Source organism: Falco biarmicus, chromosome 3 (assembly GCF_023638135.1).
Source record: "Falco biarmicus isolate bFalBia1 chromosome 3, bFalBia1.pri, whole genome shotgun sequence".
Taxonomy (NCBI): Eukaryota; Metazoa; Chordata; class Aves; order Falconiformes; family Falconidae; genus Falco; species Falco biarmicus.
This window is the reverse complement of record NC_079290.1, coordinates 39,372,326-39,397,301: the sequence shown is the minus strand read 5'-3', so window position 1 is coordinate 39,397,301 and position 24,976 is coordinate 39,372,326. Positions and strand designations below refer to the sequence as shown.

Here is a 24,976-nt window from a genome sequence, read left to right as displayed (position 1 = left end):
TTGCAGTGGGAGTGCACACTGCATAAACTTGCGATTCTTTCAAGGAGTCACTAGGTATAGGGAAAAGGGTATGTTACTGGTGTAGGTGTGCCTCAGTGGATGTCCCGGTGTTGTGTGCTCCCTGTGTCCTGGTCTCTGTCCTGTCTCGAGAGAGCAAGCAAATGCCATAGCTAGTGAGAGGGGAGCAAGGGGGCTGGTGCCCTTCCAGACATCATCCCAGTAAAACATGTAGCAAAGCTGGGGTATGTCAGGCTCAGGAGCTTTGAAGTGCTTTCTACTTGTGATATTTGACACTGCCACAGTATAGTTAGATTTTCCAAAAAGCCTTGGGCAAATTTTGTCAAAAGGCACCTAAAGAAACAATGCTATCATGGGTTAAAATGGAAGGATTTTCCCTGGATTAATGATTGTTTAATAGATAGAAAACAAAGGGTAGGGCTAAGATTAGGTTTAAGGTTAGCTTTCGTAATGAAAGGAAATCGCTAACGAAGTCACACATAGACTTGTCCAGAGAAACAGATATTCTTGGGATTTCTGTTCAATATATTCATCAGGGCTTCTTGAAAGGCGTTGATTTGTGAGGTTGCAAAGTTTGTTGTTGCTGTAGACCTACTGCCACAGGCTACATCTAGGATGCATCTGCATCTTAGGTATTGGATGTGGATCTGCTAACCTACTTAAAAAGTTGAAAGGGAGCTTGCAAAGATACCCTTTACATGTCATTTTAGTGTCAGTCAAGATGGCAGCCATCACAGTGATACTGGACAGGTTTTGTAGCTATTTCAATAACTTTGGGTAAGGAGCAGGGTACTAATGAGCACTGACACTTTAGTTCTTTTATCCACAAACTCTGCGCTGGAAATCCTAATAAAACAGATGTGTTAAAACAGTCAAACAACACTGAGTTCATGGGACTTATAAGCATGTCACTTTCTTTTCTATTAAGTGTTTTGTAATTTCTGCTGATTTTTCTGCAAGCCCATTCGATTACACTTAGTGCAGCCTTGATGCAGTGCGCTTGAATTGCTGTATCAGTGAGATTTGCTACAATAAGTCACACGCGAATTGTAGGCCATTATCTATCATTAACTCATCTAGAATTTCATGGTGAACTAAGTGCTATGTATAATGTGTTTTCTCAATTGCTACTGTCTGTGTTGTCTTAGCAGAAAGTGGCTGATGGTACAGTTGCATGCAGTTCAGATACATGGAAACCAATTTGGCAGAAAAATGTGTTTCATTAATAATTACAAATATTTAAAGTTTTTTCAGTTATTTCAATTATTTTGGAAGCATTTAAATTAGACTTTATCATGTATTTTAGACACCTTAGCTGCTTACAGTGCCCATGAAATTCATATCCATGCAGTAAAAAAAACCCAGAAAAACAAACTTGGGCTCTTTTTTCAGGATGTCTACTACAAAAAAAGGCATTTTCAGGTTATTCAGTTGATGTTTGTACTTTCCAAATCTTATTTTCCTAAAAGATTTCATTTTCACCTGGAACTGAGCTCTTAAGAATTGCCTGCTAGCATTTATGATTGCCTTAATCATTTATAGTTAATTGCCAACTGATGAGCTCAAGGCAAAAGAAGTCAAGCAAATACGAAGTCTTACCATCACACTTCTCTAGGGAATACTTAGGGCTGGCTGAGGTCAGATTTTCAAAGAGGTTCACGCATCAACAGATACAAGTAGATGTCTAGTGAAATACAGTCTACCTATCCTGCACGGTGTCTGTAAATTCATCATCTTGTCTGCCAGCAAAAAGGAACAGGGTAATCAAAAACATTATAAATGTTTGTGGTTGCTGGTTCCCTTTCTTGCTGAGAATGGTGGTACAATGAATACTGTGGCTACATGTGTGAGTGTGTAAAAAGGAATCCTCTTTGGTTTGGAGAAGTTGCTGTACAAGATACCTGTTCTTATTCAGCCTCTTTTGAACAGCAGCAATCCTGTCCTTCCTTCTTCTGTTCTTTCAGTTGAGAATCATGCTTTTCAGTATGCTTTTTCCCAACAGGATGAGGCCAGCCATTATCAAGAGCCATGTGTTCTCTTACAGTATTTGCATCTTAAGGTGCCTGAATACTTCTGAAAAATCTCTCCAGCTCCATTTTATGGGGGTACTTGATCTTCTGCTGGTTCATAGTTTGTGTGTGCTTCTCATTTCAGTGTGTCCATTAATGTTTTCGTGAGAAGATGAGTTGTAAGCAGGTCTAAGATCTCCTTGCTCACCATCTTAAGTGTTTACAGCTGGTGGGGACAGAGCATCCTCTATGAAAAGAACATCAGTAGGCTGGTATATCTCACTGTTTCTTCTCATTTCTGTTTGTCTCATCTCATCTCATCTCATATCGTCTCATCTCAAATTTTATCTAAATTCAAGACTAGCTACTGCTTTGCACAATATTTTCTATACCATGTCTTCCAATAATTAATGGACTGTTTCAACTAAAATCCATGGCAGCCTATAAAGACATTAGTAAATATTTCTGTGGCATAAAACATTTACAGACTTTCCCTTTTATGGCATAAAACAACTGCAAAATTTCTTTTTTGTCTGTCTAAAATTTTATGATCTTTTATCAGACTTGCCATCAAGTCATCATCTGAAGATTATCCTCAGACTCATGCAAGCTTCTATTTCTAGATTCACTTTATTTCTAGACTCAAATTTGTCTTTTCTAATTCTGCTTTTTACTAAAAGTTTTAGATAGCTTTACTCACAGGCTTGTTTGAACAAAATATCCTGAATGTTATACCTTTTTTAAAGACTGAATGGGATTGTGTCCTTTTTCCCTTAGTTCCATTTAGGAGACAACACATGTTGCTGTTTCAGATGTAGTGCTGCTTTGCAATTGCACGTTTTGTGTGTGGTTTTGGTTACTGAGTGGTGTACTCTATGACTACATTCAGTTAAATATTGGAAGTTTATTGTCTGATTGTATTTGTTTAGCTTAATGCAGATATGTTGGAAAATCAAGAACAGTGGCTTGATAAAACATTAGTCTGCTAACACTTCTGGCACAATTAATACCGTTTGCTTTTACATAGCTCTGAGAAGCAATGGTTTCACTGATGAACATGACAGAGTGAGTGATATAAGTCTGTGTTCATTAACATAGGAAAATACAAGCCCAGTAATATTGAAAAGAATAAGAGAACTGACATGAAAGGGTAACAGAATGAAAAATTTCAGGGTCTTGAGTAGCTTGTAAGGTGAGACACGATTTATCTCATCCAGAGGTTGTAAAAAAGCTGGTTGGTCATTCTGCTCCTCACTGGTTACAACTTCCCAAAGAGAAAAAAGATTAATATTGTTGGCTGACTGGGCAGGTGGGCTGCACTGTGCTACAACTCTGGACCTAATATGTTATTTCATAGTGGAGAGGTAAAGAGTTGGCAGAAACGGATGTAAATATGAACCTGGGTTCAATATGTGTCTATTGCTGGAGCTAGTTAGAAAAAAAATTACTTCACTCAAGTTTTAAAGGACTTTTTTTAACTTTGATTAATAATTTTTCATATTTGGATTGACTAACATTTTCTTGATTTTGAGAACCAAATTACTCCCTCTTTTTTATTCATTTTTCACTGCCATTATTTTGAGGATGCATTTTCAGAAAATTTGTATGTACTATTTGTATATATATACATATATATACACTCAAATATGTATATATATACACATACACACATTTTTTACTTAGTGTAGTAGTTATCATTTTTATCAGGTCTCCCTGATGATGTTACTCTAATGACCAAAGGATTAGTATGGTGAAAGTTTACAGAATTCTGGAAGTTTTCTTCTTACAAAATCCGGACTTAAATCTGTCATATATATATAAATTTATATTTTTCAACTTTTTAACTTTTTAGCACATTTCCTTAAAGATAATTGTATTGTATTTAAACATGATTCTACCATAATCTTGTCCGTAAGGCAAACTGCATAACTTTCTATCTCTTTATATACACATAAGCACACTATGTATGTGTGATAAGAATAAAGTTGTAAAATAAATCTGTAGGCATTCATTTTTCTGCATATTTTGTTAATTTATTTACAGTTTCCAGGTAAATTGGCATTGATTTTCATTCTAGAAACTAAAACTGTAAATATTAATGTGAATATATTTGCTTATCCAAGACTTCAGTGCCAGCTTTTGCTATTAAGATTAGGTAAAGTACATGTTGGCCACATTTTAACTGAGTTCTTAAAATAGTTTAACATGTAAGCAAATAAGGCACAGTATATATAGGCAGTGTAATTTTTTTTTTAAAAGGTCATCTGTGTAAGTCAGCTACAAATCACTTTTTTTTCATTGCCAGTCAAGTCTCGTTGCCACTATTTATGTTATGAAAATTCTATTTAAATATATAAAAAATGTTTTCAGGTTTTTTTATTGCTGGATAATTCAGACCCCATTATTGACACTCTTTCCTGATTTATTTTTAGTTTCTTTATTCAGAAAAGTCTTCTAAATTTAGGGAGGCATAAAGCTGACAAAAAGCTGCATATGTTTTTCCAACCCTCTTCCAATTGCCTGACACTTTGTCAAGAGCGTAAAATTATGTAGCAGAGAGTAAAATATGGATTAAACAAAATTCAATCATCCTGAAAGGAGCAATGTTTTGTTTTGGTTTTCTTCCATTATTTTTTTCTTCACTTTTTTCCCCTCTATCTGTCCATGTTTTGTTCTCCCCTGCTTTGAAGCAAAATGCTGTGATTTATCACAGTGTTTTACTTTGGATCCTAGCTCAAGAAATAATTCAACACATAGTTCTTTTTTATTGTGTTTTTATTTCAGCAAGCCATTTTTTGCACAATAGCGTACTGTCTGGACACTTGAAAATTCAAATGAAAATGGGAATCCTTTCCTCAGAGTCATTTTTGACCAACTTTAATATTTAGAGCATGCTATTTGAAGAATGTTGCCAAGCTGTATGCATTTTCCATCTATCGCATGTACTAGCTTGTGCAAGCATAACCTGTTGTATGTTTTGCTTACAATATTAATGCAACATATCATATTATCTGTGTCACACTATTTATTTATTCTAAGCTAACTAACCGTAAGTTGCTGGTTTATGGTTTGGCTTCCACATTTGTACAGCTCATCCCAGTTTAAAGGAGAACAGGTTCCCAGAGCTCGCAGTAGAGGAACAAAGCACTGCTGAAATCTGCAGTAAAAACAATCTCTCTGACAAAAGACTAACTCTGGAAAAGTCTGGAGAAGATGGAGAGAGCAAGAGAAGAACAAGCAATGAAACAGGTGTATCATGCAGCAAGGGAAATGTAATTTACACTAATTTACACACACACACACACACACACACACACACACACATATCCCCCCAATTATTTAAAAGAAAATACAAAATAATTTTTTCAGACTAAAAAGGAAAGGATTTGAAGACCAATCCTGTTCACATTGTCACAGGAAATGCATAACTGCCCTCACAGTTATTTTATAAACATCTGTTAGGAAGGTTTAAGAGAAGAAAAAGTAAAATCTGCTGGTATTTTAGTACAATGTAATAAGAAATCCAACAGTGGCCTTTCCAGGTTCAGAAACATTATGATTTTTTGATCCTGACAAGTGGTTCCATGAAGGTTTTTCTCTAATTTCAATAGTAGTCTAAAGTCATGTTGGCTTCATGATATATATATTTTAATTATTTTTAGTGATTTTTATATGTAGGGAATCAATTAAACAAAATGACAAAAAGAGAGAAGAGATTGACAAAAAGGAGCAAGTGGGACAGGGAAAGTAGAGAGAGAAAAACATTGGGAAGGAGATGAACATACACGGCAGATGGGTGAGGTGAAAGTAAAGTGACTGCGACATCTTATGTGACATAAAGAGGCAACCCTAAAAAAAATCAAATGTATTATTTTTCACAAAAAGTAAAAAACCAAACAACCACGGACAGTTGAAAGGTGAAACTAGAAATACCCAAACCGAAAGTAAGTTACTATATTTTAGCGGTGACTGTAACTGTGACTGTGACTGATCACCGGGCAGTGGTTGGTCCCTGGATTTTTCAGTAGATTGTTATTGGCTGTTTTTAAATCAGATCGGTTCTCCTGAAGGACAACTGCATGTTCTTGGTCTCCATTATGAACAACTGGATCAAATTGCACTTTTTTGCATTAATCAGATGTCAATGTAGATTATCAGTGTCCCCTCATGGGAATTATGTTTCTTAAAGCTTCTTAGAAAATAATATAAATGGTGGAGTAAAGACAGAGGAAACTCTGCTTAAATACTCAATAGGTAACTAAAGCTTTTGAAATTGAAAAGGTGGTATTTTGAAGGAACAGGTTTTAGGCCAACATAGAAATGATTGTAAAAATAATCACAATATGATACAGTTAGTACAGCTTAAATTTGACTGCTTGTCTCAAGTATTTTGAGGAAAGTCTGATTTGCCATCAGATTCACAATTACATATTTAGATTTTAAATACCTTTCTTACCACTAGAGCATATGTGTACAGCCTAGTAAGAACAGCCACCAAGACCCGTTTGATGTTTCAGCCATTTAATGTACCTGATTTGGACAGGACACTCAGAGGCAAAGGCACACATTAACACACTTTAATACAACCTTAGTGCAGCTATGCAAATTTTGCATTGCCCCTAACTCACATCCAGTGGGGTCACAGCACGGGCTGCAGAAGCACAGCTGGTACCTGTCTGGTGAGGCAGACCTGATGTACATTTCTTCCACCATTCTGCCTTCTCTAACTCAACTCTTTCAGTATTGCTCTAAAAGAGAATGGATTTGGGCTGAATTTGCAAAGTGCTTTTGTTCTTCTTAATAAAAATAATCTTTCTTTCTGTGATTTTTGTTTTTTCACAGTTTGTGTGAAGCAGGCTTTAAAAGACTGGACATAAGCCTGAGAGTAATGATAACCAGGGATTTGAGACAGAGGAGAATTAGTAGCAGCTCCGGGTATCAGTTGGTACGAAGGTCTCTGTCATTAAGGACCACAACTAAATAAACATGCTGGGATATGATTACTTTATTGCTCTTTGCTCATTTTATGTCATTTTATTGCCTTACTAATGGCTATAGGATTAGGTGTGTAAGGGAGTTCTGAAAATCTAAGTCTAAAAGAGGTGTATAAAAAATTGTGTGCTTCTCATAGAAATTCCAACTTTTCCTCATCTTGGATGATGGAGAGACTAATTTACCTTGCATACATAAATGAGGATAGGGAGAGAAGCACAGAGGGACTTAAAGAACAGAGCCATTTCCAGGCTTCATCCTCACTTTAGTACACCTGATAATTCAATGTGCCTTTATAGTGGCCCCAGTGGGAGAGGCTGTGTCATTACAAGTAGTGCTTTTTTCCTCCACAATTAGCCAAACTGTGTGTTTCTGATCCAGGGTCTACATATGAAAATACACAGATAAGGATTATATATTTTTAACTATTAAATAAAATACTTTTATTTCTGATATTGCCGGTATCAATCTGGTACGCTGGTGTAGCAGTATTGCTTCTGAGGACAGAAAGTAGTGATGGCCTAATAATTTTACTGCTTTCTATTTTGCATGCACTGCAGTTTGCAAAATCAATAAAGAATGTAGTGCCTCAGCAGACCTACAAGTTAGACTGTAAGAATCTCTGTTCTTGACTAAAGTCCTGTTGTATCTAAATAAGGGGAGCTACTTTCGTCCCTGGTGTCTGGAAGTGATTTTCTGTGTTGTCAGTTTCTTCCAAGGGAAAAAAACCAAGGTATGACCCATAAGGTTTCTAGTAAAGTAGAAAGCAAACCAAAGAATGCTGTCTTAGCTGAAGTCAGTGGATATTATTGTTTTAATAGGAAAACCTAAAAATGGCATGCTCTTATTTGGATCTTAACAGCATGCAAATACATTGGGGATGCAGAAGAAAATTTGTCTTTCAGAACTTTATGAATGACCAGTGTATATTTTGTTTGTATTTAAGAGTTACTCATAAATGTACAGACTTAACATAGGTAAGAATGAATAGAATTATTAGGTAGCATTGACATAAATATATATAAAACAAAAAAGATAGTAACTGTCCAGCTAAAGTTTAGCATTTGAAAGTGCAGCTCACCCAAAAAAAGTCAGTGAGGCTGCAAAAGTTATAAAGTAGTTCTCAAGGTTACTACAGAATGTCCCTTTGTTTCCTTTATGCCTTTATCCTTCTTGAAACCCTCTCCACATAGTCAAATTAAACTTACTTTTCTTGTAGGCTTTTCTACTACAAATCCTGTTTTACTATGTAGTTTACCCAGTACCTAAACATTAGTGTCATCCAAAGAGCAGGGAATCTTTTATTCATACGCTTCTATGTCAACAGTTCTGCAGTTTTAAAAACCATTTTTTCTCTTATTGCCTGTATGTAATCCTTCCAGATTTCAGTATTTCAAGGTATTGTATAAATTCTATGATTTTTTTATTCTACAAGTTAAAGAAAATCTGGCATCAACATTGTCTGATTACTTAAGCATTTTCTTGAAGTTTCCTTAATCTTCAGAAATGCCTTTGTACCTTGCGTGAAAGCACTGTATTCTCAACCTTTATAATCCAAATAAGAATATTCTTTAGGAGCACAGTTCATTTGCATTGCAGGTAGCTTAGCATTTCTTTTACTCTTATTGGCTGCAGGTATTACCTAAAGGTGAGGATGGAAATATAGCCTAGGAAATCAGCCTTCCCTCACCTGTATATGGAGAACTGAAGCTTCTGTAGTCTGTTTACTTTTTTGAATGTAAGTAAAGTTTTGCTGCATGTTTCACTAATCTCCTTGCTTGCTGGAGACTATAACGTTAGCTGTCCTATTTCAACATGCCACTCTTTCAGAAAATGATGACCATTTGGAGACACAAGTGTTGGAAAGATCATGTGCTCCTGAAAACCACATAAATACCCATGAAATTGGAGAAATTGGTGGTAGGTTTGTGGAAGGTATACGCACCCCAAAGACTTTTGCCAAATCATATCATTATGTTCATCCAGGGATGTGTGTGCTTCTTATCAGGCAGTTGGGCCCTCATCATGTCTTACTACTTTATCCAGTTGTCCACATTTTCCAGTATCCTGGGAAAGATGAACAGAACACCTGTGAACCACTAGTTTGTTCTTCCTTTTTTAAGTTAATATGCTTGAATTGCCAATTAAGGACTTTGCAACTCCAATATGTATTGACCTTGAAGACCCAGTCCTTGAAAGATGATGATTTTTTCTAATGATTCTGTTAGACTTTGAATGATCAGATATTCTTCAGTTCTGGGCCTTAAACACACAATACTTCAAAAAATATTTTTCCCCTTAACACTTTCTTAAGTGAATTCTACCATGAATACTTTTCGCTGTCCCCCAGTAAGCTCCATGATTCTTGTTCAGCAGCAACTCACGTGTTTTGAATTCAGTCCCACTTGGTTCATCAGGATGATTTTTTGCACGTTTTCCCTGTTTAATTATATAACACCACTTTTACTTGATTTGTGCAAACATCCTTTGGACTTGTTACAATTTGATTTTCTGTCAAGGGTAGTTCCAACGAAGAGAAAATGATGGGCAGAGGAAATAATGCTGGTGTATATCTTATTTGCAATTCTAATAACAGCTCTGTGAATTTCAACACGTTAGTAAAGAGCACTTCACTCAAGTGCACATTACTGCAGAACTTGCTAAACATGCCTAAGAATAATGCTACTCTAATCTGAGCAAATTAGATGGATAACATCACTTGCAGCAGTTGTTAATTATGTATCAGCTGCAGTCACAGCATAATTCTGTTAATTGCTTATTGCACTAAGGTTAACTTTCTGTCATTTATATTTGTTTAATTCATAATTAGAATAACATACTTGATATTGTTCACTGACCACTTTTAAAAAAAAAAATTGTGATGCAAAATATTCAGCAATATAAGACTAGAAGAGATCTCTTGAGTCATCAACTTGGCTGATGTCACCAACCCATATAATACCTTTGATAAATTTCTCTCCATGTCTTAAAAAGTTAGGCGCCTTGCCCCTACTACCTAAACGGAGGTTTGTTACAGTGCCATGACCCTGCCGTGTTTAGAAAATTTCCACTTGCCAGCCTCAAATTTATGCCTTTGCTCTTACAGCAGCGTTGTTTTATTGTCTAAATAATTTTTCCCTCTATGCTGCTGTTTACTGTGCATGATTTATTTGTGGAATAAACTCCCTCTCACTTTTCACTTCCCTGAGATGGGCAAACCAACTCCTTTTAGTCTTCTGTAAGATCTACATTCTTCTGCCCTGAACATGGCTGGCAAGCCATTAGTGCTCCTTAATTCCAGCTGTAATGACAGCTTTTAACTCCCCCCTCTACCCGTGCAGATGGAAGCAGAAATACCATTCACTGTCAGATGAATGACAGATAGCAGGAGGTGTAGATGAGTTCTGCTGGCTCTATGAAATGTGTCCAGAAGTACTGGTAGAAGTGACTGGCTGGCTCCTTATTCTGGCTAAGTGAACAGATATGGCAGTATTTTAATTAGAACTGTTTGAGACAGCTAAGTCAATCTTTTCAAACCGAGTCCATTGTGGTAATTTAACTTACGTATATATCTCAGAAATGGAGAATGTGGTAGTAATTTAGCCAGGGGAGGCTAGAAAAGTATTGTGATTTTTAGAGAATAAAAATTCAATTGAGAATTGAGAAACTGGGGGACAATTGAGGAACAATCCCGTATTGGGGTGAGAATTAGGGGACTGGCCGGAGAGAAGTCCTGCTGAGAGGAAGCAAGGGGTGTTGGTAGACAGTGAGTGGAGCTTGAGCCAGTGATGTGTACCAGGAGCAGAGGGCCAACAGCATCCTGGGCTATATTAGCAGGATCAAGGGAATTGATTATTCCTTTTTACTCAGCACTTTTTAGATAGCATCTAAACCAGTGCATACAGTTTTGCCCCCTCCCCGTCCCCTGCCCCTTTCTTTCTTCAAGGAAAGACATGGATAAACTGGAAGAAGTTCAGTGGAGGGCCACCAAGATGGTCAGGGGCTGGAACACCTGCCTGGCTGAGGAGAAGCTAGCAGACAGAACTGTTTCAGCCTGGACATGAGATGGCTTTGGGGAAGAGGGCCTCACAACAGCATCTGGTACTTCAAGGCAGTTTGTGAAAAGATGGAGTCAGGCTTTTCACTGTGGCACAGGTAGGAGGACAAGAGACTATGGACATAAGTTGAAACAAGAGAATTTCAGACTGGATGTAAGGAGAAAAATCCTGGCTCTCAGAGTCAGGGGGAACCAGGGCCAGTGAGGAAGAGGATGCCCAGAGAGGTTAGGCAGTCTCCATCCTTCAGAGTATCTCAAGATATGACTGGATAAAGCCCTTAGCAACCTGATCTGACGTGCAGTGAGGAGGATGTTGAACTTGATCTCCTGAGGTTTGTGGAATTAAGGATTAAGAATGTATTCAGGATTCCTCATGCCCATAGTGGTATTTCATATAGTTCTTCCTTTTGGACTCCTAAAACTGATGACTGGGAATCATACAAACACCCAGCCTTTTAGTTCACTTCTGTATCTCATCTTTCTTGATTGGATTTTATATTCAGAGCCCTTTAAGAAATAACATCAAGGCAGTACTGTTTTTTCAAATTCTTTTTCTTATTTTTCTTTTTTTTTTTTCTTTTTTTCTGTCTCTTCAGGAAAACAATATAACACAACAATCTGCTCAATATTTTAATTCTCTTCAGTCTTCTCTTCAGGAAATTAGCAAAGCACCCAGTGTCCTGTTTCAGTTCTGAGTCTTTGCTTTTCTCTCCTAACAAATGAAAAATACAACTTCATTTATGTAAAATAAACCAGCTTACAACAAAGACTGTGTCTTCATGTCTTTTTAGTATTCAGTGATTCTGAAGACTTTGGCGTGCCTAAGTAATTACTTCTGCCACATTTCCTAGGAGTAGTTGGATTTCGGGTTGTTTTTTTAACTGTTCCTTCCAAGACAACAGCAACCTGTTGCTGTAGGTTTGGGTTTTCCTTTTTTTTCCCTAAGAATGCTGTGCAGATTCAGTGAGACAAGTCACAGTCTTCCATTAGAAAATACTTGCTGTGTTTCCTACCCCTAATATTTATTATATGTCAAAAAAAGTGTAACAAAGAAATTTCGGTGTTTTAGTTTTACTTACTCAAATGCCCAGGCAAGGCCAAGTTTTAGCAAGAAATCACATCTTTATTAGACCAAGCAGGACTTCCACTTCAAATAGCCAACACTGATATTCTCTTCAGTGCAGCAATTGTGTTGTTGCTTGGTGTAAGTCTACTACAACAGTGCCTTCAACTGTAGACCTTACATTACCTAAAAAAGAAAATCCTGTTACCCCTATTTTTTCCACTCACCTGCAGATTCTGGAAGTTTTCAAATGACTAATTTATTGTATCTGTAATAAAACCTTAACATAAATGGTTAGGATACACCCAGTAAGTGACCTTTTCATCACCTAAGTGAAGTCATTGTTTTCTCGCACACCACTGCTACCAACTCAGCCTTCCTGATTCCTAAAGAAATTTGTTCTGCAGTTCTTTCTGATTAGGACATTTTTTTCTACTGTGATTTTACTTCTTTTTGGAAGTTGAAAGACTTAAGTTTTCCCAGGAAGTTGCTTCTGCCATTCTCACAAATCAGCTAGGGGTATTCAAATACTAATGTGTTTTAAATGTTGATGTGTTTACAGAACTTACCAATCGAAAGGGGACTGTCAGCACTCACGTGTCTAATTAAAGCAATGTTATCTGGAAGATGAATCAGTTTTAGGTATTGTCAGGGCATTTAATCAGTACAGAGTACAGTTTACAGCTGCTTTTTCTCCTTAATCAGATTAAAAGATGTGTATCTTTACTGCATTGTTTTGAAAAATCACCAAAACCTTGGAGAGCAACAGCTTTTCTGTGTCTCCTGAGATAAATTTAACAGAGTAGTTGTGATTTCTCCTTTTTTTCAGCATAGAGTGTAGCTTTGATGAGGCAGCTTAACTTGGAGTGGAACACTGTTCCTGCAGCCATATCTACATGTAAGATAAGTAAGGGTAAATGCATCACAGTCTTGGCCCCAGGAGATGCACCTGAACAGTGTCCCAGTAAAGTGTCAAAGAGACCTGTGTCCTCCACATACCTTGTATTTCTGGTTCCCCAGGCCAGAGGAGGTATCAGTTGGCCTCAGAGGCTGTGTGCTTGGTGTACCTTCCAAAGGAAATTATAGAAGCCTGTCTTCTGGTCACTGGGATCTTGGGTATACATTCACAAACCGGGACTGTAGGCAAGACCATGCAGGACAGTTGTCCCACATTTAGGTATTCTAACTTAACATTTCCTTTCTTGCTTTCCATTGTGAGGAATGTTCTTCACCTAGCTTATTTTTTGATTATATTGCTTGTATCTCAATTTTTATCAAATGCAGAGATACCTGGGTCTGATTCTGTTAATCCTCATTTGGTATAGTGTCCATCATTGTATGCTTGCACACTTGGCCATTGTTGTTAAGTTGGCTGACTTTCTTCCTGAAGCTCAGGCCCTCTGAAACGTATCTTAATTTGGAGCAAACATTCATTATGTGAACGAGGAGTTTAACAATATTTTGAATTTGTTTTAAAATGTGATTAAAGGGTTGGGTGGGGATTTTTGTTTGGGTGGTTTTTGTTTGGGTTTTGTTTTGCTTTTTTTCTGGCATTCATAACCCATAGCAGGTGGGCTATATGCTATACTTTCAGTTTTGAGAAAGTGCCTGGTTGGATAGTGCAGGAGGTGGGTCTCCAGCCAGGGTTTCCACCTTCAGCTGCCTTCTCAGATTTTGGGGAGTCATTTGTGTGGATTCACCTCAACTAACTCTAAGTGTCTGTTGCATTTGTGTGAGCACTTTGATTAGACAACCAGTGGGAAGAAATGGGTGTTCTGAGAGGTGATTCAGTTCAACCTACTGTTAAAGGTAGGTTTGATTGATTTGTTTAGATGTTCCTGTTTCTGATGATTATATACAAAGGCAGTTAGACATCCAGTTTGCATGCAAGTGACTATATTGTGGACACGTGGACTCAAGTGTCATAAACACTATTTTCAGTTGTCCTTTGCCTCAGTTCTTTCTTCTTAAAAAGGGGAATATAGTTTGTCCTTCTCTCACAGATATGGGGAAACCGACTGCAGACTTCTCAGATAAAATGATGGAGCCTACCTACATCAATGCATTAAACCCAAGGAATATGGCCACATGAGTATTACTGATGTCCAGAAAACCCACCCAGACACAACTGTTATCTATAATATTTAAGGTAGATCATGTAACCTGCATTATTGCAGGTACATATAACTTTTCAGACTGCATCTTGATGATTTGCATTGTGGTTTTACTCATAACTGCACCTATAACCATTTCTCAAAGTTTCCTCTTACCTGCTTTTATGATAGACACTAAGCACAAATTTGCAGGACCATATCTCTCACAGTTTCCATGCCAGTGAGTTTTTCCCTGCTGAGCTTAATCAGTGCTCTGGCTTTCTTAATTAAAGACATGCAGCCCACTTTATTTTTCTAATATTTATCATCAGCTTTTAAATGGGACTTTTACTGATTTTGAGCTTATTAAAAACACTCTTAAAAAATCTGTGGGAGTAGATATATCTGTATTTCTTAGAAGTCTCAGTAGTTAATGTTTTATTCCTACCTGGGCACACACCTAGCATGTGTTAAAATTAAGAGATAACCACTGGCCAATTGCAGAGTGGATCTGTATGTGTACAGGGAAAAATAGATTTAAACTCATTCTCCAGAGGATTCTGTTTTATGTGCACTGGGATCTGAATTTACTGCGCTTACAATGAGGATGCCTCTATCCATAAAGATATCAAGTGTCCAGGGCCGCCCTGATTCTTAGGACAGCCCTGTTGTGTGTATTTTCAAGGAGATGCTGCTGTTATTTCATTCTTGCTGAAACCATTAATTACTTTGTTCTCTTAAGAAAAATAATGTAACAATTTTAATGTGAAATATCTTTGTTTATGACCTAGTGTAATTGTTTCCTTGGCCCAATTTAGGATTCTAGAAACTTTGGATTGTTGGTCTTGAGATGCTTTACAAGCTGTATTTTCAGCAGTACTCAATCCCATCATAACTTATTGTTCTCAGAGGGAAAAGTATGCCTTTGAAAAGCAGAGCATTTTACATGCACGATAGTTTTAAGAGCTAATCCAGAATACCATTGAAACAGAATATATGCCTTTATGGTTGTGTGTTGTTCCTTTATTTGGGTAGTATTTTGAATTTTCTGTCCCTTTGTCATACATTCAGTTTAAACTCATAGTCAACATGCTCTGAACTTCTCATTAACTGATTTTCATAAAAATAAAAATGAAAGAAGTTGTCAAGCTAAGCATAACCATGCTAGTGTCTTGGAAGAGTTAAGTCAAAGTGTGTTGACACAACGTTCTTTCTGCAGGAATGTGATGAGTCAGTTTAGGCTAGTTAAAAATTTTAATTTTAGATAGAGTAACTGAATATAATGGGACTTGCCTGACTATTCAGGTATTTAAGTAGCCTTTTACGTAGAACCAAGAGTTATATAGTCACTAGCGTGGGCAGAAGTGTACTGAGTTTGTTTTGAAGCATTATGTAGAATACATAACTAATTCAGCAGAGGATAGGCTATAGCAATTAGAAGACTTGCTGTGATTAATTCACACAGAAAAGAAAATTGTAGGCAAGCTGAAAAAAAACCCAAACAAAACTTGCCTTCATACTGGTTAACCTTTTTTTGGACTCTTTTTATTGTGTATGACAAAGGCAAGGCTGTTCATATGTGGAAAAAAAATATCTTATTAGATGGTATTTCTCAAGATAAATGTAGATAAATTGTAAGTAAAATTTATCTAACTGGCTATATAAAACATTTTTTAGAAGGAAGCTGGCATAAAAACCTGCCAAGGAGGCTTATTAAGAAATTACTAAACACCTGAGGATGATTGAACCAGAGTGTTTAGTCTTGCTTATCAATATCACGATAGTTTGGTTTTATCTTACTCCTGAACTCTTTCCTCTTTTCCTCCCATTTCATTCTGCTGTCCAGGACAAGTGTCTGATTAATTTTTCTGTACCAGAAAATAATAAGTTACCTGATTTAAGCAAATAATTAACAAGAGACTCCAGCCATTTAACTGTACCTCAGCAAATCTCACCACAAAAATCTATGCTACAAAAATCTTTAAGCCCTCTAAACTGGCAACACTTCATGACTATTTTGAGTTTTCAGAAATAAAATGAACTAAAGAATATTAAGTTAAAATAGAAATCTTAAATACTAAAGTCTACTTAATAGCAAATAGTATACCTAAGAGTAAACGTTATCTGTTGCTATGTAAAGAAGCAAAAGTATCCTATTTTTTATCCTTCCTCCCCATGAAAATGCACAATTTTCTAATAGTGCCTGCTAACCCCAGATAGGGTTAGCAAATTTACTGTTAATGTGGGCACAAAGCAAGCACATGAATGGATTGAAGTGGCAAAATAAAGATTTACTACTAGTTTTTGGAGAGAATCTGCACATGGACAATACAATGTCGAGAATTACTGGGGTCCAGTATGTAGGAGGGACAAATCCATTTTTTGTAGGCATACTCAATAATAATTCAGGAGGCAAATCTAGCTGTCACAATAACACTGAAAATACATTCCTACGTGTACAAATATACATCATATACACATACATACACATATACATATGTATATATATAAACCAAGATTTTAAATCTGCATAACATTTGATACCTACATATGTTGCAGTCTACTGTGGATAGCCTCCTGTAACAGGTAGATAAAGGAATATAACTACTCTGCATCCTCAGTTTTTACCTCCTAACCCCTGTACTTGGCATACAATGTTCTGACTGAATAGGCTAAAATAGAACAGAGTACAATAGAATAGCATAGAACAGGATATTTCACTTGGAAGGGACCTACAGTGATCATCTAGTCCAACTGCCCGACCAGTTCAGGCTGACCAAGTTAAAGCCTGTTTTTAAGGGCATTGTCCACATGCCTTTTAAACACTGACAGGCTTGGAGCATTGACCACCTCCCTAGAAAGCCTGTTCCAGTGTTTGACTGCCCTCTTGGAGAAGAAGTTCTTCCTAACTTCCAGTCTAAATCTACCCTGATGCAGATTTGAACCATTACCATGCGCCCTATCACTGGATACCAGGGAGATCAAGCACCTCCCTTTCTCTCCACTTCCACTCCTCAGGAAGCTGTAGACAGCAAGGTCACCCCCCTGCCTTCTTTTTGACTGACTGTCACCAGGGCTCCACTTCATCATTAGCTATCCCTCTAAATCTTCCTTTAGAAATGTGCTTCTTCAGCAGGCACCGCCACGGCCTTGACGCTTTCCTCACCTGGACAGACTGCTCTCCTCAGCTACCTGTTGACGATTCACGGTGGCCTACACGCAATGGTCCCTGTATGACCCCTTGGCTATAAGGTGTTTTTTTCTGGACTGTTTCCTACTACTTTTACTACTACCTACAACGGTATTATTTGCTGAAAGGCTGTCCTGTGCCAAGTTGAAGGCTGAGAAATCTCAGAAGAAAGTTTTTAAATTATTAGCTGCTGACATACAGTTGTTATAGGTGTAATCCGACTCTCCTTACTTGAAGAAATTCACTGCAACATGAGAATAATAAAAAAGTGAAATAATAACAATAGCAAAAATCTTCCTGAGTCTGGTAGGTAATTAAGGGCTGGAGAGCACAGCTGCAGGACCACCACACGCAGACAGAGCACTGGCTTCAGTAAACCATTGACAGAAAGCACAGGACATCTGGAAAATGCAGAAGATATTACCTTAATAATTTTGATCTGCGCAGATTTTAGGTGAACTCAATATGAAAATCATCCTCCAGACACACCTTTCTGTTGAAGAGAGAGCACAACTAAGGGTTTGCGAACTGGGATGTGTCTTCTACTTTGTGAGATGCTACCCAAGGCGCTCACTGATGTATGTTCGCATGTGTAAGTGATAAATAAAATCAGATAAACCAGATAGTTTTGTTTACCTTGACCCTAAGTAGTGGACGTAACATCTTCCCTTTGCATATGACACTGTTATATTACTGTTGCTAGTAGCTAGTACCATATCCCTTCAATGACAGTGTGGTATATAAAGTGAATAAATCATTTATCCTTTTAGAATAAGCTGCAGAGAATGATATTTAGAATAGGGAGGGAAGATCTGAAAGTGGGCTATACCCTCAGCCAGTGTAAATTATCTTGAGAATTATCCTGCAGCAACTGTTTTTCAGGCTCAAAATATTTTAGAGCTTTCATAATCCTTTGATATTTCCCCTCAAGTACAGACAGGGCAAAGACAGTAGTGGATGCGAGATTAAAATTGTAAATTGCACTTCATAGAATTTAGAGTATTAAATCTCTTAGCCAGCTTGGAAACTCTATGTAGACTACTCATTGGCATCCTTATAACTATTTTGGGATTATTTCCAGCTTGAAAAATGTGCTAAATAGGGTGGGTCCATAGTGTTTGACAAGTCAGAAGCCATTCATGTTCTTTGTTTTCTGTGTTTGTTCATATTTATGGCTGTTGAAGTTGTAGCTGGGTGTTCCAAAAGTCAGATTCTTTATGAAGCCAAAAGCATAAAAATAAAGATAATTCAGATTTTGCAATAATGGTCTGTTCCCTGTTACACCAAAATGAAAAAAAGAAAAAGAAAAAACAACCCTCAACATAACTTATTAGAAAGCTGTGTATTTTTGCCATATGATATGGTGGAGCACAACATAATGAATCACTAATTCAAATAAAAAAAGAGGCAGATTCAGTATGTGCAAGAATCTCATTTTTATAGAATGCCTGGGGTGGTCTAAGTGTCAAAAATGTGTGTAATGGAAAGAGGCTTAACCTAGATTTCCCTCAAAGATTTTTACTTACATTTCCCTGGGCATGATTTATTGCAGATAATGTTGCCACATTTCCTAATAAGCGTGGCGTGAAAACCTGTTATTCAATTCTGGTACTGGCTTTGCTTTCCTAGTGTTTTATTTAACCGCTATATTTTTGGGCATAAAGTCAAAAGGAAGATGCAAAGTGAAAAAGCACAAAAGCATCTAAGTGCCATAAATTTACTCAGTAAAGCTGATAGTTGATGCAGAGTTTGAGAAGTGCATATGAGATGGTGCCTTTGATCATCTTACTGGAAGCAGTTGTGCTGTGCATTTACTGTCATGATTCACAAATTGTTCTGAAAAATCCTTTAAAATTACTCAGTCCTTACTCATGGACCATTTGTGAAATACTTGGGGGTGAGTGGCAGCAGAGCTGATGTGGCAGTGACTGGCATTGTTCTCCCTGGCACTGAAGGTGTTACAGGAGGGGGACACACTTTCTGGTATTACATGGATGTGTGGGGTTTTTTTCAGCCAAAAATGAGATTCCCCACTGGTGTGCACAAACTTGTGTCCTGCTTCCCAGGTAGTAAGCTTTTGGCATGTAAACTGTCACTTGGAGATCTTTGTTTTTACAGTAGTAAGGAGATGTTCTGGCTCAGATCGAATGGTTTCATTAGGGTTGGTTAGTACAGACTCCATGTATATCTTGCAGTGTGTGTGCCAGCAAATGGGAGGGGAGACATATCAAAATGTGTGTTTTATCAGCATACTGGATAAATATGCCAGCTTACTGACAAAAATAGGATGCCTCCCATCTATGTCCACCACAACACACTGTACCTGCAAAACAAGAAATACTGTGAGGATGTGTTCCTTGCTCACAAGACATAGGAAATAAGAAAAAAAACCCCCAAAAACAACCTTTAAATGAAGGCTTTCTTCTGGGGACCCATGTTTCTTGTTAAGCTGGAATGATAAAAGAACATATTGCTGCTTATAAAATACGAAAACAAATGCCACCACCTCACCCCCCAAAAGCTAAAAACCAAAACCCAAACCAAAACTGTTTTCAGTAGCAATAATAATTTGAGATTTGTTTTTATTTTCAGGAAGACTTTTATGGAAATAACCTTGATTTCATTAGCTTGTGTTCTATTTTATGCCACAATCAGAAAGAATGATTACATTTAATGTGGAGAGCTGTACAATTAACAGAGTTAATAGTCTTAGAGATAAGATAGGAATGCTTTCTGTATGTGATTGTGAGGTCATCAGATTTAAAGAAAAAACTGAACAAAACAACATGAAAAAAACCATTACTGTGTAGCTTTCTCTTTTTTCACAATTACTGCAAAATTTATTTTGAAAAATCATTTCTCACTCAAGTTTAAAGTATCATGTCTCAAAGGAGTGTTTTGCAGTTTGACTAATTATACAATTTAAAAACTCCTGTTTACCTAACACTAATATTTCTTGGCTGTCAGTAGTAGATGACTTAGAATTTGAAAGAATCTCTCATACTACAAGCTGGAAGGTTGTTCAGAATTTGAAAAACCATGCAGGTGTTCAATATGAAAAAATATTTGCTTTGTGGGGATCTGAATACTAGTGAATATTATAAATCTTGGACTGACATACAACCAAAAGCTGACCATCATTGGCTTCTTCCCTCAACTGCTCTTAATTCCAGAAATGCATTCTGATCCACCTAAGGCAGAAAGACAACGTATTAGTATTTTACAGTAGTCATTTAGTATAATTTTACTTCATGATGCTATAAATCCCCCTGAAAGCAGCTTTTTAGGAATATAACACTTGACTGTAAGAAGTTTCCTTAGCAAAACATGAAAAAAATAGTATAAAGAACATCTTTCCTATAGTATACACTTTTCCATATTAAAAAATCAATTGAAATGAGTTTTCATATGACAGATGTATGAAGGGTCAATTCATTCCCTCTCTTTAGTAGTCACTGAGGGGCCTGTTTTGGCAGTGCTAAAGAAGTTCTGCTAACAGCAGATGGAATAACAGGATTTGATCATGTCATACATGATATCTTCCATCTTACATTCATTCTCGTATTTTAAATTTACTCATATGCCAGAATTTTTGAAATAAAACTCAGATAGCCTTAGATATGTTTGTATTTGTGCAGCATACAATTTTGGTATGAGAAAGCCAGAGATTATTTATAGAAAATCTTATCGAAACATAGGCACTAAGGTTCAAAAGATAATTCTAGTTAAAATGTAACCGTTTGTATATTAAGTATCATTGTTATGTAACTAGTAACTAGTTTTGTAACAACTACTATACAAATACAAAAAAATATTGTAGCAAATACAACAAATTCTGCTACTGAAGTAACTTCTCAAACTGAGCCATCAGTGGTATAAAATTATTCCATCTGATGATGAAACTACTGTGATTTCCTAACCAAATATGGGCTGTCTTCAAATAGCTTTTCATCACTCTTTATTTAGTGTGGTTCTTTAAGAAAAAAAATATTAGCTATGGTTAAAGACAGTGAAACTTTGTACACTTCCAGTACTGTGAAATGATACTTTCTGAGGATAATTTCTTCCATGATTGCAGGCATGAAATATTTTAACATTTCACTCATAAACTTAAATATGTTATAAAATTTCCATACATCTTTTGTAGTGTATAGTAAGTATTCATAGTTACATTTGTCATTAATAACATACTATTCATATGAAGGCTGAACATTATACGTTTGCCCTTTTTTAAGTAGCAACTTTTGCAGTTTTTTGGTATCTCATTGAATATAATAATGGATGAGTGGTTTAAAGGAAAAGGAATAGCAGTAGGTTGAAAAGGACAGCCCCTGTGGAGACCCTCCAAAATCTGTGGAGAATTTGTGCAAGCAGTAACGCGATTGTAAACGGTCTTCAGTTTGGGGATAGTTCTGTGACTTACATGAGAATCCTGTTGTCATAATTATGTCACTGGGATCCACCAGAGTCAGGAGAACTGGCCTGAGACTGCATCTGTGTGTCCGTCAGGAGACAGGATGATTTGCACCTCTCAGGTAACCCTGGGGACTTGGAAATTAGAAGGATGAATTTTGAAAGATTTTTTTCTAGGTATTTTCCTGTAAATTTTCCTTCTTTGTAGGTAGCTTGTCTGGCAATTGCTTGCTTTTTTTTTTTTTTTAAAAAAAAACAAAAAAAACAAAAAAAACAAACACCAAAACCTAAAGAGTTATTTTATGGTGCCGTTTTTCAGCTACTCTTCCTGAACAGCAACTACAGGCACTCTTCTCTTCCCATTCAAATAAGCATTTGTGTGATGTATATACAGCTATTGGCTCTTGTTAATTAAACATAAACTGGGCAGTTTTCCTATATATGTAATCTTTAATGTAACTACTGTTCAGCAGCGTAAAAGGTAGTTTTCTGTAAAGAATTTATTGAGAAGTAATAACATCTGAAATTTTGCTATCTAACATCTAAAAGCACCTGATTAGCAAGTGAAATTCAGCTATCTTTTGCACAGATTCAAGCAGCTTTACAGGAGGGTTTGTAACTGGGTTTGGACATGCCATGTGTACCAACTCCTGAGCAGTGGACCTGCGCAGAGATTCTACTTTTCAGAGAAGGTGAATGATACATTTTTTTTTTATTTGCACATCTGAGTGGTGCTTGAAAACAGCATGCTGCCATCACATCTTGTATGAAGAAAGTTTAGGGCAGGAAGCCACCTTCTGGGAGTGTGCAAGGTCCACTGACTAGAGCCGTCGCAGCAGCATGGTGTGTGATGGGGGAAATCTATAACGTGGCCTTGCTGCAGAGCCTGCGTTGCTTGAGGCCTTGGTTGAGCATGCCTGCACAGCCATTGCTGCTGTTACAAGAACACTAACGGTTATAAAAAGGGGAGGTTTTGCAGCTGCCTATTAAAAGATGATGATGGATGTTTTGGGCATGATGATAGTCCATAATTGTATCACACTTCCTTATTGTTCTGAAGAGAGAAAGCAAAATGGCATATGAACCTATGATCTTTTTGCATAGAACAACCAGAATGGTTTGTTTAGGACCATTTATACCCATTGACAGCAAAGTGTGTAGCAGAGCATAGGAGGTAGGAAGCTTCCTGCACGTCCTTGGGTTTACTTAAGAACTGGAACCAGTACAACTCCTGATAAGTTTATTCCATAAAGCATTCCAAGATTATCAGAAGGGTTGCACTGTATCATAAAAGAAAAAAAACACCAGGTAGAATATAGCATGCAGAAGCAGTTTTCCAGCTCCTCCCATTGTAGCACGTAAGTGCCGCAGTTATAGTTAACTTTGGTTTATCAATCACTGTGAAACAGAATGGGAAGGTTGTACATTTGAGCAGCTTTTTCACTGGTTTTGCATTCAACGATGAGGCTCTCGGAACCAATACTAGACATGGAAATGGCGAACTACAGTGAAGTTTTAGACCCGACGTATACGGCACTAGAGTTTGAAACGATGCAGATTCTGTATAATGGCAACGGTGAGTTTTGCTCTGTGATGCAAAATGAAGCCAGCTAACAGAAAAAGTGAAGTTTAGTAATGTTATAAGGTGTTAGCTAACTGTTTTATTAATGGAGCATTTGGGGGTTGTTTTCAAACTGCAAATCTGCTATTTTACACTTCATCACTAGCTCTAAGTTAATAACATTATAATTCTTTAACATTAAGGAAAATAAAAGAGAGGTTATGTGTAATAAACTAACTGAACTGTACTGTCACCAGTCAGTTAATCAAAGGAAGAAAATGGTGTATTCAGCAGTTGTTTTATTTACTGTAAGACAAATGAATAACTAGTATTGACAGTTTGGACATGAAAGTATATTTTGTATAATAACATTCAGAAGGACAGGATAAAATTATCCAGAGGCTTGTGAACAAAAAATAGCTTTTGTTTCTTGATGCCTAGTTTCTAACTGTTGGAGTAATTTTATTTATTTAAATGTTAATCTAAACTTTCTAGGTATGTGTATATATGAACTAGAATGATTTTTTTTAAAAAAATCACATTGGCTTTCTAGAGGCTAATGTTCAGCTGAGAAAAAATACTTGTGTTTGACTAATGTAACACTTTAACTTTAGGTGGAATTTTTAATGGAATAAATTTTTGAGAAATCATATCAATAAGTTATGCTTGAAACAGGAAGCACACCATTTCCTTCTGCCATCATTGAGTACTGACTGATCAGCTAAAAGGAAATATCAGTCAATGAAAGTGAAGAAAAACATCAGGCAAATTAAACTACTCTAAAATGGCTTTCCAAATCTTCTAATATACTTAGAACCTGGATTAGTGTATCAAAAATATAATTCATAGATATATTGTAATATGTATTTTTAGAAGGCAGGACAAATATTTAGTGATTTGCAGGAAAAATACTTAGCACCTGCCTTTCCACATATTCCTGCCATATAGAACCTAAGTTGTTGGTCTTGACGTTTTATCTGAATTATGATGTTACTTTACAGCAAGCTTAGGAAACAGAAAGGTGGATTTGGTTATTGATTTAGAAAGAAGAAACAGACCCTTATGCCCTAAGTGGTTTGGGAGCTACCAACAATGATTCTATAACTTCTAGATGATTTCTCTACTATTTGTTGTAATATGTGTCTTTTCATTGGTTAGTTGTTTTTTGCTGAATAGCACCCTTTCAGGTCTGTTAATGTTACATAAAATGGGAAGGCAGGTTAGGAAGGTTATGCTGTGTTGCATTATGTGTTGGTGATAGACCTAGTTAAATTATTTACTCTAAGTGATTAGTTTGGTAATTTTGAAGTTTTAGGAGTAGCCTTTTTCTGTTTAAAGTTTGCTTTGAGTTCAGCCTGAGTATTTTCATAGAGAATTTATAAAATCATTGCCTTGTAGCTACAGTGCTAGCCTGGAATGGAAAGTTGCCTTTTATGAACTTCCCTATGTGTCTTTTGTAGCTGTCTAAATGAATTAGAAACATTAAGAGAATGCAGGCAGATTATGCAGTTCTGTTGAAATCAAAGAAATTTGCAAAATCAGGTCAATTTCCCAGACATTTTCTTTCAGAGTAACACAAA

At 36.7% G+C, this 24,976-nt stretch overlaps 1 protein-coding gene across 4 annotated transcripts in view; it reads left to right on the top strand.

Moving 5' to 3' along the window:
- Window positions 1-24,976, top strand: part of HNF4G (hepatocyte nuclear factor 4 gamma) — a 61,097-nt gene that overhangs the window by 17,804 nt on the left and 18,317 nt on the right. For 2 of the 4 annotated variants that reach the window (XM_056332691.1, XM_056332688.1), the window contains exon 2: window positions 22,425-22,527. The exons of 1 other annotated variant lie outside the window; for it this stretch is intronic. In XM_056332691.1, coding sequence (XP_056188666.1) covers window positions 22,467-22,527 — 61 coding nt within the window. In that variant the 5' untranslated portion in view covers window positions 22,425-22,466. Of the gene's footprint in view, window positions 1-8,880; window positions 8,955-22,424; window positions 22,528-24,976 lie in introns of those variants that run through there. One more of the 4 variants, XM_056332689.1, reaches the window with a different exon arrangement.